The sequence below is a fragment of the Kryptolebias marmoratus genome, linkage group LG19, assembly GCF_001649575.2.
Source record: "Kryptolebias marmoratus isolate JLee-2015 linkage group LG19, ASM164957v2, whole genome shotgun sequence".
Lineage (NCBI taxonomy): Eukaryota > Metazoa > Chordata > Actinopteri > Cyprinodontiformes > Rivulidae > Kryptolebias > Kryptolebias marmoratus.
In genome coordinates, this window is record NC_051448.1 from 8,527,696 (window position 1) to 8,542,393 (window position 14,698).

The 14,698-nt window shown below is 38.8% G+C and overlaps 2 protein-coding genes across 4 annotated transcripts; both read right to left on the bottom strand.

Annotated features, from left to right (window-relative positions):
* Window positions 1–308: 308 nt before the first annotated feature.
* erh (ERH mRNA splicing and mitosis factor) lies at window positions 309–3,218 on the bottom strand. The gene is made up of 4 exons (XM_017411787.3): window positions 3,071–3,218; window positions 2,550–2,637; window positions 1,127–1,247; window positions 309–1,031 (listed from the first exon to the last, which is right to left on the bottom strand). The coding sequence occupies exons 1-4, from the start codon at window positions 3,071–3,073 to the stop codon at window positions 929–931; spliced, it is 315 nt and encodes a 104-aa protein (XP_017267276.1). The 5' UTR covers window positions 3,074–3,218; the 3' UTR covers window positions 309–928.
* Window positions 3,219–3,785: 567 nt separating this feature from the next.
* Window positions 3,786–14,462, bottom strand: paplnb (papilin b, proteoglycan-like sulfated glycoprotein). Of its 3 annotated transcripts, none has more exons than XM_037981730.1 (20): window positions 14,344–14,462; window positions 11,059–12,629; window positions 10,778–10,843; window positions 10,011–10,120; window positions 9,709–9,769; window positions 9,511–9,613; window positions 9,084–9,214; window positions 8,668–8,982; window positions 8,389–8,565; window positions 8,153–8,303; window positions 7,986–8,066; window positions 6,873–7,029; window positions 6,705–6,783; window positions 6,290–6,550; window positions 5,949–6,125; window positions 5,706–5,856; window positions 5,549–5,626; window positions 5,006–5,162; window positions 4,828–4,906; window positions 3,786–4,506 (listed from the first exon to the last, which is right to left on the bottom strand). In XM_037981730.1, the coding sequence occupies exons 3-20, from the start codon at window positions 10,829–10,831 to the stop codon at window positions 4,198–4,200; spliced, it is 2,631 nt and encodes an 876-aa protein (XP_037837658.1). In that variant the 5' UTR covers window positions 10,832–10,843; window positions 11,059–12,629; window positions 14,344–14,462; the 3' UTR covers window positions 3,786–4,197. The 3 variants fall into 3 exon arrangements, with proteins under 3 accessions (XP_037837658.1, XP_017267339.1, XP_037837657.1); XM_017411850.3 differs by having other exon boundaries at window positions 10,778–10,846; XM_037981729.1 differs by having other exon boundaries at window positions 10,778–10,872.
* Window positions 14,463–14,698: the final 236 nt, after the last annotated feature.

A 14,698-nucleotide genomic window follows, 5' to 3' on the forward strand; every position in this document is an offset into this window, starting at 1 on the left:
ACAGTAACACACAAAAGAGACGCCAGTGATGAGCACGCGCTCTAGCATCAATGTCTTAAATTTCTTTAAAATATATTAGTTTTTACCGAAAAGTAACTCCAAAACATTTAAAAAACAGTTGAAAATTACGTCGGGTAATAGGGAGAAATCATGACTGACTTTTGAGCCACACTAACTAAATGAACACTTTTGCTCATCTTTCACTTACACCATATTACTTTTTTTACCATTAAACAATCCTGCAAAATTAAAAACAAACAACAAAAAGAGTATAATTTGTTGTAATAATTCTATATTCAAGAGTGGACTTCAGTCAGGAAAAAAAAGTTTATTTTGTTTAACTCAAAGACAACAAACAGGAGTTAAAAATTGGACATTACATAAAAGATATTTTACCCCCAAAAAAACTACTCTAACAGCAGGTATATGGCAAAAACAAATGAAATGTGGACATTTTTACCTTCTGGATGTTAGCATAAATCTCCACTTTGCTCTAATTCTAAAAGTAAATTTGCTGCAATCAAAACCCACAACATATTCAATACAAAAGAAGAAGAAGAAAAAAAAAAAAAGGTTATTTTTCCTTAAACCAAACTGGAAAATGTTTCACAGACATGCATCTCCTTGTATCGATAAATTCGTCCGTCTCATAATAGTGTAACAAATTAGAAAATTGTGTATGAGAATGAGAAAATGCTGACAAGCATAATGCATCTTCAATATAAACCCGCAAATTTCTATGGTCACCCCATTTTTCCAAACCTACTCTTTCACCGATGTGTAGACGACATGTGTGTATTAAAAATGAAACCCCTCTCTTTTCAGTCTGACGATGTTGTCCTTTTACACAGATCTTTTAGGCTCTGCTTTTGCAGAGGACCGTTAACTCTTCAAGTGTGTGTAGCAGGACAACATGTCAAAGATGCCTTTATTTTGCCGCTTGTTGAGCCTGACGCCGCAGCAGGACGTATATCTTTTCCTTAATCCAGTCTTTGTTGTACGGTTGGTATGTTTGAGTATCGGCTCTGTACCTGCATTCAAAGTAAACAACAACAACAAAAAAAATTAGAGAAGGTTATCAACAAACTAAAACCATGGCTGATTTTAACCTTAAATCTTTACTTACACGAGACAGCTTAGATCTGCCAAGTCGTCAATGAAGTCAAACAACTGACTGATGTCGTATGTAATGGATGGACTGTTTGGATTCATCCTCTTCAGATGCTCTTCATACATTTTGCAAACACCTGAAAGAGAGGTGCAAGATGGGCTGACTGAAGGCACAACAGTGCAATTTAGAAGAAGTCTTAATGTCAGTAATCTAACAATGTTCAGAGATAAGACATTAATAGCACTTAGATAGTTAAGTTAGACAAGGTTTCTTCACCTTCTGACAGGCAGCTGATCTATGAATACATGCTGCACATGTGCATTATGTTCCTTAAAGACTGGGAGATGTGAGCCTTTACATTTCACATTTATTATTTCATGTTTTCTTACCAACCAGTAAGGTGCTTTTAAACCACAGAAACTTTTTCAAAGATCCTATATTAGAGATCGTTACCCCTCCTGTGTTTATCTGCACCGAATAAACTGTGGCCAACTGTAGCTCCTAGCCTGAGCGGAACCCTCTGTGGTGCACTTGTTTGTTTGAAACACTCCAAGTGGTCAAAATAAAGCAACTGTACCAGGATCAATTCACACAGTGTTAGTGAGAGTTGGCTGGTTGAATAAACAAAAACTTGTAAACATCAGTAAATATTAGTCAGAGAGCTCAATGTTGGTCAATGAGATTCTAAACAAAAAAAAAAACACAACACAAAGTTATGGAGTAATATTTAGACTCAGTTTGAATCTAAAATAAAGAAAACATGATTTTAACTTGTCTACCACCTGCAGGCTGGTTGTTACATCTTATCAGCTTTTAATTAATGGTGTGAAATTAGAGAAAAGGCCCTTGAAGGTATCTTGTCCTTTGGGAGGAGCTCAGGATTTCCTATTACCTCAAAGAGCCATTAAAACGGTTTAGCCCCAAAACACCTGAATCATATTGTGGCAAGTGGAAAGTGGTTTGGATCATTTGAAATAAAGCAGCAAGGCCACCTGATTTTTATAACCTCATCAAACTCAACATATTTTAATACCATTAGATAGATCCTTGGCATACCTTTGTAGACTCAACAAATGCAACTGAACAAAGAAGAACAAACCATTAGCCACTGTATTTCTTTCAAAAATTTAGAATTTTCTGTTTGTATCTCCAATTAAAAAAAAAACAAGTTAGTTTAGTTTAATTCTGATATTTTACAGTTTCATTTTTGCATCAGACGGTTCTTTACTGTAAACAATAAAGCTTTACAATTTACTCATGCATGTAATTTTATTTCACTGGAACCCCTGACATAAAAAGTACAATTTCCTTTTAAAACTACGACCAAATAACACGGTACGTTCTGATAATTAATAACATTGACTGAAACTTCAAATTGTTACAACATTAATGACAAAAAAAAAAAAGATTTTCTGATTATTAAGTTTTAAACACATACCTTCCATGCATTCATTCACTGACTCGTAGTCGGCGTATGTGCGGCCCTCTGGTCTCTTGGTTGGTTGGACAAGCAAAATCGTGTGCGACTGTGAAATACAAATTGTTAATATTTAAAATAATGCATTTTTCTACGCTTCACACAAAAAAATTGAGCAAAATGCTACGTTTCTGATGCTCTTCCTTACAAACGGAAACACTGCAGAACGTTCAGTGTCATTCTATACGAGAAAATGACTTCATTTTAACGAAAAAAAAATGCTTGAACTACGGTCACTGCTAACTTGTATTATACTGTAAAATCCCGCCTAACGCTGCTTAATCTGAATAAATATTTTAGCGAAAAAGAGGATTTATAATAACGTTAATTTAAACACTAAATGAATATTGCAACGGAAAACTAGGCTACTAAACGGTAGTCTCGCAGCTAGCTTGTTAGCTTAGCCTCAAGAGACTGACCTGGGTTAAAAAGGAATTACTAATAATTCTTACCTTTTAGAACTTCAAACAAAACACACTTACCATATTTGTGCTGTCTTTACGCCCTCTCGGTTGTAAACAGATGCAAAACGGAGAGGAAATCAAGTCTTATTCGCGACTCAATGTACCGTGCAATTCAGGGGTTCTAGAAAAAATATTCAAGGGAAGTGAGGTAAAACAGTTTCCGGTTGTGAATTGAGCAGTTTTTCAAAATAAAAACTTTAATTCAAAGTAAAAGTCTTGTTTTGAAGAAATTTTCTGTTTCCTCTATGTTCTTATTACTTTATGAACTTTATGAACACACACACACACACGCACACACACATATAGAAGCAAACAAACATAGTAAAACTTCTGCAGTAAAAGTATTACATTCAAAACAAGAAGTGTGTTGATAGCTATTTAGTGTTTAATATAAAATTGTGGCTCATTTTATTGTTGTCTAATCCATAAAACATAATTTACAGCCAAGTTATTATTTTCTTAAACCTTTTTAGTTTTAAAAACATTATGTTGTTTACATTTTGATAAAGTGTAGAGGACTTAGTGCAATACCTGTTTCTGAAATATCATGGCAGAGCTTTAGGTTGAAGCAGATGAAGATGAGTAACTCAATGGTAATCTCTTGCACAAAACCATTTTTAAAACTAATTCAGATCATATCTTATCATTTCCCTTCATGCAAAGGTCAAATAAAATGCATAAATGTCACTAAAAACACCACAAGAGCAAAGACAGACGAATCACAAAACCAAAGTCGCGAGGAATTGATAAATGATACTTTATTAACAGTTTTTATGATTTACCTACAGTAATTACACAGACAATGTTTTATTTCATTCTCAACCAATAAAGCAGTATTACAGCTGAATATGAAGAAAATATTAATAATAAATTTGTTAAGACTAAGAAAAAATGGAGTAAAAAAACATTGTGGTTTGGTCCATTCATAATGAGATTTGGGGAAAATATAGGTGCACCAGATGTCAGGTCTTACAAATTTTTTTGTAAAAAAAAAATAAAGGTCAAGAACTGAATTGTCATTGTCAATTATCGTTGTCATAATGTCAATAATCATGATAGAATGAAGGTTTTCTAAGATCAAGCCATCTGTCTATAGATTTGTGTGCAAGTATTGTGTGATTCGGATCATGGAGAGGGCGTGTCGGCTACCCTACGAACTGAAGACGAGAGTCGTGAGCTCGTGCTCTTGCAATGCTACCAAGTGACCCTCTCCTTGGGGTCACCCTCACCGCTGCAGGCTCCCTCCCCCTGCCACCACCACACTCTCTCTGGCATGCCTCCATGGAGATAAAGTTATTGGTATTGCCATGGCAGCCTCCGTACCAGAACTCCTTGCATTTGCCAGTGCCATTGTCATAGCTGAACCGCACAACCCACGTCTCACAAGGACCCTCGTCACGAGGCAGGAAGCACGCGTTGGCAGCGGGTGAATCAACAGGTTGCAATGGCTGATGCTGTTTTGTAAAGAAGAAAGAGCTAGTAAACCAAAATTGTCATTTTTAGGATATATGTGACTGACAGAAAGCTACCATTTCTACATTTATCTCCCTTAAAAATGTTTAAAATTTTCAACAAATTACCAGACTGATCACAAAACATTATGCAGTTTGTACAACATTCCATATTTCAATAGCCCTAATCCTACTCAGAAATTATATTTTCTTTCTATGATTGTTTGAAGAGCTAAGAAACACAGTCGTGCGTAGTTAATTTGGTCTTGTAAATCAGATAAATGTCTGCTTTGAAGATTTTGATGTGAAAAGTTTGCTTCCTACTTCAGGTGTCTGATACTCAGGACATCCAGCCCTTCCAACTCCTTGAGCTGGTGTGACTCCATCCAAACAACAGCCATACCTAGGAACATTTTTTATTTTATTTTTTTTAGTTTAGTTTGTTTTAGAAATCATCGTCCTGCTTATTGGTTGCAAATATAGGATGCATGCATCGTGTTACCTGCTGTAAGCACAGTCATCTGATGGGCAGCCCTGGTTCCTGGGTCCGGTTGCGGAGGTATGACCATCAGGACAGCAGCCGTAAAATGACTGAGCACAATGAGGTCCCGTCACAGGAGGGTAGGGACGATGCTCACTGTGCGTGTATGGCCTTGAGGCTAAAGCAAGCAAATATGAAGTCAAAGTTTCTGTTACTGCTTCTATTAAATACTCTTCAAAGTACTGTTGACTACGTATATAGCTTCATCACATGGTTAATGAATATATGGGTAGATTGTTTCATTATAGTCCATCTATCCATTTATTTGTCCTTTCCAGGTTGTGGGGAGCTGGTGCCTATCTCCAGCAGACTCTGTGAGAGAGGCAGGGGACACCCTGGACAGGTCACAAGTCCATCACAGGGACACATAGAGACAAACAACCATTCACCCTCTATCTCACATTTTTTTAAATGTCCCACACATTTATGTACATCTTTTACTATTCCCATATATACCTTGAATACAATTGCATGGAAAAAAAATTTTAGAAAAATTTTGCGTACGGGAAGGGTCTCCTGGAACATGAGGTGCAAATCTCATGGTACTTCCTGTTGCCCCTAAGTCTTGAACACTTGGAACCACTGGAAAAAAGAAAACAAAATGAAAAAAGAGCACAAACAAAACTAAACAGAAGATTTTTCCAGCTAATGTTCTCCTCACTTTGCACTTCTGGGCAAGGCTGCGAGTTGCACGACTCTACAGATAAGGGTCTGCTGTCTGATCCACATCGATCCTCAGGGTAGGGGTTCAAATCTGTGTCAAAGCAGACGACTTTCCTCTCTCTCACACCACCACCACAGCTTCTAGTGCACTGTGGAGACATGATAGGGTAGTAATGTGAAAATGCTGCAGCTGGAAAAGCCTTTTTTTGGAGTCAAAAAGCTTTTTTTTCTCCTGACTTACAAGTCCAAAATCTGTCACATGCCAGGTTATGTGTGTGTGACAGGCAGGTTTGTGGCAGGTCCGGACAGAAGGAGGTTTTGTCAGTCCTGCGCAGGCGTGGTCATGCAGATGTTCTCCTCTTGGACCCATACAGATCACCTCTCTCGTCTGCTGCCCTTCCCCACAGGTTACTGAGCACTGACGTTCACACACAAGAATATAATCTGATCTTCAATCATTTCACTGCCACTAAATAAAGTTTGCTAAGACTGGGAAGACAAGGATAATAGACCTTCTTCCCATTAAGTATCCAATCTCTATAATACTTAAAATATAAAGGTTTACTTTTGTAAGATACACACCACACTGTAGCTGGAGACACTGTACTCTGCAGCAACACATGGGTGCATGTTGCAGGCCTGCTGACTCGGTGGCCTCTGCAGGCGCTGGTCGATGCAGTAAGACTCATCCACCACCCGGGGACTCAATGGGTCTTGAACCAAACACGCCACACTGCGATACTGCATCCCACTGCCGCAGGTGGCAGAGCACTCGCCATAAACGCCAGACCCGTAGATGTATGTGTCCAGATCTACAGCCGTTACCTGTCTGTCAGTCGAAACCTAAAAAGATATGAAGTAAGTGTGTGAACGTTGTCTGAGACTTTCTCTTTCTGGAAAAATGTCTTAAATTAAACATGTGTTGTAACTTTGCCTTGAATCGGGCAAGAAAACATATTTTAAAAGCATAAACCAACAAGGCAAAAGGGATTCCTACTCCAGGTGTTTGGAAGGCAGGACATCCAGTCCTTCCAAATCCTTGAGCTGGTGTTACTCCATCCAAGCAGCAGCCATATCTGAGAAGGAGAGACAAAATAGGAAACAGTTTATTAAGCCAAAAGGTGTTCCTTAGTTTACTTTATGACAGTTCATTGGAACAGTTTACCTGCTGCGAACACAGTTGTCTGCTGAGCAGCCCTGGTTCCTGGGTCCAGATGCAGCAGAATGACCATCAGGACAGCAGCCGTATAAAGAGTGTGCACACTGAGGGCCCATCACGGGAGGGTAGGGGCCATGCTCACTGTATGTGTCTGGCCTTGAAGCTAAAAGTCATCCAACGTGGAATCAAACTCACCATTTCTGTGAATGCTATAAACTTCTTCAAATGCTGTAATCAAATACTCAATACTTCATTAAACAACAAAAAGAAGTGATGGTATTGGGAGTAATCTTGAAAAAAAAAAGTTTCTGTCAACAAAACTAAAGTAAGATTAAAGGCCTAGCATTTCTTAAAGAAATGCATTTTGCTCACGGCCTTTCGAGCTAGAGTTTTAGACTAAGATTATATTATGCTGAGAAATGACAGAGGGGGTTTTGGTCAAACCTTCAAAATAACATTATGTGAAACCTTGTGCAATATTGGGAAATGCCACATTCAGAATATGTTGTGAATGATTCTCAGCTATTAGCACACCAAATTTTAGCCTAATTTCTATACAAATGACTGAATTATAGCTATTTTTGTGTTTGTACAATGAGTTTGCTGTGGCAGACATCTTGATTTGGGTTGGCTTCAATGATTACTTTCTGCAAATTTCATTACAGTTTGTCCAGTTGTTCATAAGATGTTTTAGTAAACGACAGAAACACGAACGAGTGCACACACAGACATTAGCAAAACCATTATTGTCTGCCTTCACCTTGAGGCAGTGGGTGATAACAACCAATAAGAAAATATTTTGTGACTTTATTTTTGTCTAAACATGTTTAAGAAGCCAAGGCAACAAACCTTTTGTGAGTAAAGTAAAAAAGAAGAACAAAAGTACAGCGCTTTAGCAACTACCACATACAATAGTGTCTGTGTATTTTTTTTATTTCTTGAATATAGATTTATTCAAAAATAACTTTAACTGTACAAAACTAACTGGGTAAACATTATTTTTTCACATTGTACATGTTTTATTTATCCCAATAATTTATGCTCAAGGTTGCAAACAAGAATACAAGAAGAAAGAATAGATTTTTACAAAATACTCTTATCTTTCTCTACATACTCTACCTGTTTCTTCTCTTGGCTCATGAGGCAAAAATCCTATCATGGTGCTTCTATCCACCCCTGGCTCCTGGACACTTGGAACCACTGCAGATAAATAATGTCTTTAATATCAAAACGGTGCAAAAAATTACACCTAAACTATGTTTGTCACAGGTTCATATTTGGCTCACTCTGCGCTCTGTGACAGGGCTGTGAATTGCATGTTTCCACAGATAAGGGTCTGCTGTCTGATCCACATCGATCCTCTGGGTAGGGGTTCAAATCTGTATCAAAGCAGCCGACTTTTCTCTCTCTCACACCCCCACCACAGCTTCTAGTGCACTGTGGAGACACGATACGGAAACAATGTGAAAATTCTGCAGCCTTTTCTGGAGTCAAAAAAGCTTTTTTTTTTCTCCTGACTTACAAGTCCAAAATCTGTCACATGCCAGGTTATGTGTGTGTGACAGGCAGGTTTGCGGCAGGTCCGGACAGAAGGAGGTTTTGTCAGTCCTGTGCAGGCGTGGTCATGCAGATGTTCTCCTCTTGGACCCATACAGATCACCTCTCTCGTCTGCTGCCCTTCTCCACAGGTTACTGAGCACTGACGTTCACACACAACATATTCTATTACAGTTGTGATAGGCTAGCAAACAAATCTGTATAATACTTAAAATATAAAGGCTCCTTGTCGCAGGATACACACCACACTGTAGCTGGAGACACTGTACTCTGCGGCAGCACATGGGTGCATGTTGCAGGCCTGCTGGCTCGGTGGCCTCTGCAGGCGCTGGGTGATGCAGTAAGACTCATCCACCACCCGGGGACTCAATGGGTCTTGAACCAAACACTCCACGCTGCGATACTGCATCCCACTGCCGCAGGTGGCAGAGCACTCGCCATAGACACCAATCCTGTAGGTGTATGTGAGCGTCTCTCTTGGGTGAGGAGCAACAGGAGCAGTGAAGTGTTCAGAATCTGTGTCGTTATCTAAGCCAAAAAAGTCTTCATGGACCAATAACTGGGGAGAAATCAAATATGGAATGCAAGCCCATTAATTGATTTCATTAAAAAAATTAACTTCTATAATCTTAGAGTTCAAAGCTCAGCTCGCAGTCTCACCCTGCAGATGCCATCCACACAGATGTCCGTCTGTCCCACGTAACATGGAGTCCCATCAGCCACTGAAGGCCGGTGCCGGTAAAAGAAGTTTTGTCCCCTTGGTACACAGTTCAGCTCACATGGATTGGATGCTGGGAGGTTAAAGGAACATGAATCAAATACCTGATCAAATGTTTTCAGCAGTTAATTCTGGAAATTGGTTATCTTTGAAACAGCAGATGGAAAAGATGGAAGGAAGGGACAAACTCCACAAATGTTTCTCTTTTTGTGTTTATTAAGTAAATTAAACTTTTATCCAGTTGAAACTTATCAAATCTTAATACTCGTTGTATCAGACAGGTTTAAAAAAAAAAAGCAGACACCTTTATCTAAGAGTTTTGTTTTTTTAAATATTTAGGTAATGTATTTAAAAAGTCAGTATACGGACCTCCGTAATAAGGCACCCATGTGTGACGTTTCCCTTGAAAGTCCACTCTGTCAAACTCTGAACACTGCTCCTCCCTAAAATCTCTTGATCCGACTGGACAAACCTGTCATGACAGATAATATGGAGTCCTGTATGTAGAAGTTATGGCATGTTATAGTTGTGTGCAAACGATTTTTTCAAAGGATTCAGTATAATTACTTGTGTATTACACGTGCGGAAGGACTTGGAGGATCCCACACAGTTGTGTCCTCCATCTGTCCTGCAGGACAAACAACATTAAAAATTTATTAACCATACCATGTATGATATCTAAAAATATTTTTTTTCAAAATATGAGCATAAAAGAAGGTGGTGAATAAGGTATAAATATAATAAATACAAAATTTAAAGAAGTCATTGTGCTATATTGAGCAATATATGATAATTCTAATAATCTATAATAAGAATTATTAATATATATTGCAAATATTTTTCATAATTCTGATATTTTTTTGTCGTACCTTGAAGTAATACACTTCCTGGTTCTCATTGCCACTCCGGTGCCACAGGTTCGGCTGCAGGGACCATAAGCCCCAAACTCTCCCCAGTAGTCATGGACTGGCTGTGTGACCTAGGGGAAAAAATGGAATAAAATAAAGAAATAAAGAAAACTAAAAACGCAGCATTTTTCTTGCCTGTGGCACACACAGTACTCTCACGCACCCCAATCATGGCTGCCGCAAACCACTAACACCCAGTAAGAGCAGAACGAGCCTCTAAAATAGAAGCTGAGACTTTCAGCCACAAACCAACCTCCTTTAAGTTGCATAATGTGTGCATAAATGCATATAACTGTGTATAAATGAAAACCTTTTCTGCAGATTTACAGAGTCATTTTGATGTGTGGAAATGCATATATTTATTTTGATCTTTATTTATTCTTTTTTTTTCTAAGATGGCAAACTCTGTAAATGTGTCTTGCTGTTTGCACTTTTCTAAAAAAAAAAAAAAAAGGTAAAACAATTGCAGTTGCTACACCAAAAAAAAAAAGAAAAAAGTAACAAGAGTACAGAAAAGATATGCACTTTTATGGACCGACAGAAACTAGATACACATGTAGTCCTTTTCTGTTTAAGTCCTGTCTCTAAATTACAACAGAGAAAAGATTTTTTTTCTTTCCGGTGCAAAATAGCTTTATATTTTGAATTTCACATCTGTAGCAAGTAATTTAATACAGACGCAAACATGCAATTAGTATCACATGAAGAATGCTAAAAAAAAGACTCACTGTAAATGCAGGAATAGCCAGTTGTAGGGTGCCCAGGACATACAGGATGTTCATGTTCACTTAAAGCTGCTGAAGACACCAACTAAATAATACGACTTTCAAAGCAAAGGGCTTAAATTTAAGACAAGTTGCTCAAACTGGTCCTTCAACACATCAATCTGTATCAGGTCAAGTCATAATTTGCGCTCTGATTTTATCTTTTGTAATGTTAAATGGATGCTGTAAATATGCGAAAGAGAAATTAAAATGTGCAAGCAGATGAAATCCCTTTGTAGTCTTACCGTCTTTAAGCTGGCAGGTCAGCAGCTGGGAAGAACGTGCACCCACAAGGTGAACAAAAGGCTCAAACACGCAGCTTTTTATCTTCTAATTTGGCCTGCCTGCCAAAACCTCGGCCCATAAAGTGTCAAATTTCAACCATGCATACAGATTTGGGATTTCTTTTTGTTGTTGTTGTTGTTAAAGATTGTTTTTCTGTTTTTACACAGATATAAATTGCTGTTCTTGAATAAGTTTTAAATAAATTATTAAACAGACACACACACAAATATATATATACATACACTTATGTGTGTGTGTGCGTTCTTTCTCTCTTTCTTTCTTTTTGCTGTAATGCTGAAATGACTATTTGTGTTCACTATACTGAAAACTGCAGAAAAAAGCAGATCAATTTATTTTTTGTACACAGAATTTAATAGTTGCACACATACTGATTGCAGATGTTAAAACAGTAATCAATAAGTGGTGAAAAAGCAGTCAAACAAAAGAAGATCTAATCTGAAAGAGGCCTCCAGGCCTCCCATGGCATATCATTATTGTTTTCCTTTTTTTTTTTCACAGACTGACCGCTGATTATCCCTTCTACACATCCCATAACCACTAAATACAGGGCAGCAAGTCACAGAAAGAGAGCTGCTAGCAGAAAAACATTGCTGTGTAGGTTTATTTTAGTGAGAGACCACAATGAAGCGTGTCTGAATGTGTGGAGGCAACGAAATGTGGACCAGGAGGAATCAGTAAAAAGCAACAATCAGGAGGCAGAATTCTGTCAAGTCATAGTTGCCATTCAAGCAGAAAAAGAGTGAATACTGCAGTCTTACTGTTAACACAAAATACTTGATAGAGACAAACTATCCATAGCTTTTTTATCTTTAAGATTATATAAATGACTCTTGATAACTTGATTTTAATGATAAAGATTCATCAATGTTACAAATTCGGTTGTCATGGATGTCAAGCTTAGACATAAAAAGAACACACACTACAAACAATAAATACCATTTTAAACACACAAACATTAATAACTATATCATCCATCCCTTACAAGTTTATCCCACACACCCAGAATCTAAACCAGCTCCCCACAGAGCATTTTTCATCCTTTTTGAAAACAAAGTCTGGGTCCCTCAGAGGAGCCGGTTCAGTTTCTCTGATTCCTTCTCCTTGGCCTCGAAGGCGCTCTTGGTGCCGAGCAGCTTGTCCACCGACTCCATCATGTCCTGCAGTTCCCGGGAGAGCTCGGCGTAGTTTTCCCTCAGCTCCTCCTGCTGCTGCTTCAGGTCGGCCGCCACCTGCAGCAGCTCGCTGGCCTGCTCGCTGCAGCTGCTCCTCAGCTGCTCCACGTCCAGCAGCAGCGTCTCCATGCTCTTCATCACCTGCTCCAGGTGGTCCGCCGTGGCCTCCAGCTCCAAGGAGTCCAAGCTCTCCGTGGGTTTGAAACTCTCGTTGTCTGGGCTCTCGTAGTCGGGGACCGGGGTCCCATCCTCTGCCTCTGACTTGGGCGTTGTATCCATCCTCCTGTGAGATCTCCCAACCAACTGACTCCTCAGTTAGACTTCACTTTAACAGATATCTGAAAGCAAAGAGGGATCATTTAGCTGCAGCGAATAATACAAGAAGCTGAATGATTATGGAAGAAAAAAGTTAAAGTAGCACTGTTCAGCTCTGCTTCTCTCAGGTATAAGGAGCTTAATCTCCTTGCAGGGGGTAAAAAATGCCCTCCTGACTAATCTCCTTCACTTGTGCACTTGCGTGTGACGTGTGCTTAGGTGTTTGTGTATTTTTGTGCCGTGGTGTCCTCTCGCTGACATGCAAAGTCCTGTAATCCCGTTTGCACAAGCAGTACCCTCTTCTGACCACTTCACTGCACTGACAGTCCGACAGATTACCTTCCTCCTTCTGAAGTCACCAGGAGACGGCCTTCACACACACACACACACTCACCTATAGCCCTCTACTGTGAGCTTTACTGTTGTCAGCCAGGAAGGGGTTACAGGCATTCAAACTGATTAAAGATAAATCAAATAAGGAGGATCCATTTTTACTGAAACTAATGAAAGTGTGACATGAGTGTGACAAAAACTGTCAATTTATACAAATATTGAGTTAAAATTTGCTGTGGTAGTAGCTGGAAGTCATCCTCAACACGTTCTCCGAGTGTTAACACAGCTGCGACGTCTCACAATGCTCCGTGAGATCACGCATGACATAATTTACAAGGATGGACAAAATGTGTGTAAATGTAAATGTCTAGATCCATTCCTTGGCAGCATAGGATAAATTAGGTATGAAAGGCAGTGGGGGACATGCATTCCTCCAAGAAATGCTGGACTTTAATCTTGATTAACAAGTTTCTGAAATGTTTTCTGATTTTCAATTTTTTTCATTTTCAGTCCAGCATCGGACCTTTTCCATAAAGATGCTTTTTTGTTCACTTGTTGCGCCACATAGTGCGTAAATACTGTGTTTTTGTAATATTTTAAATTTGAAAACTGAAGCTAAGAAATGAGAGGAAGCCACTGAAGCGATAACTACAACCCACGTGTCCTGAAGTGTGTTAAAGGCCCAGCAGAAGCATCTGCCCTTTAAATGGCATCAAAGATAAGACGTCTGCATGATGACCTCACTGCCCCTAACGGCCTTATCAAGACGAGACAACTGCTCTGAGGAGGCCAGAGTCAAGGGGAAACTCTTCCACCCCTGAGAATGGTGCAAATAAAAATAAAATAAATAAATAAAATAAAAACAGACTTAAGGAAATTAATTCTATCAGAGGACAGAAGGATTCATTTGGTAAATAAACAGTTTGGGCCACTAATAACAAACCTTGCAGAAATTAAGAAAGAGGAATAACTGTGTTGTAAAATAAAAAAAGAGAAAGCTGTCACATATGGTGCTACTGTGTTGTGATAAAAAAAAATTGACCATCATACACGGTTTTGCATTTGATGCATGTTTTTAAGAAAGCCTTTTGTCATAAAACGCAAAACAAAACAAAAAGCGACTTATAAAACATCTGGATTATTTTTAAATGATGTAAGTTCAGGCTGACAGAACAGACAAGTCAAGCTGAATAATACAAATAAAGACAAAGAGCAACTCTAGTTTTTCAGTTAACTTTCTTAGTGGTGCAAAAACTGTAATGTGGCAAAAATGCTAAAATTACAAACTGCTGTGGTGTGAGCGAGTGCATATCTGTGCAGCTATAACTGTGTTCAGTAAGCTAGCTGGAATATAGAACCTGATATATTTTTACACACATAAAAACAAAGCCAAATGGCTCTTACTTGTTTCTGTGGTTGTTTATGTTGAGCATCCAGAATGTTACAACACTCAGGCTGAAAATGATCTAAGATGGGTGTAAAGTCAAACCCTCAGCTCAGAGGCTCTGCCCACTCCACACCAGCTGTACTCACCTCACTGTACTTCACTGTACTTCACTGTACCTCACTGTACCTCACTGTACTTCACTGTACCTCACTGTACTTCACTATACTTCACTGTACTTCACTGTACTTCACTGTACTTCACTGTACTTTACTGTACTTCACTGTACTTTACTGTACTTCACTGTACTTCACTGTACTTTACTGTACTTCACTGTACTTTACTGTACTTCACTGTACTTCACTATACTCCAAC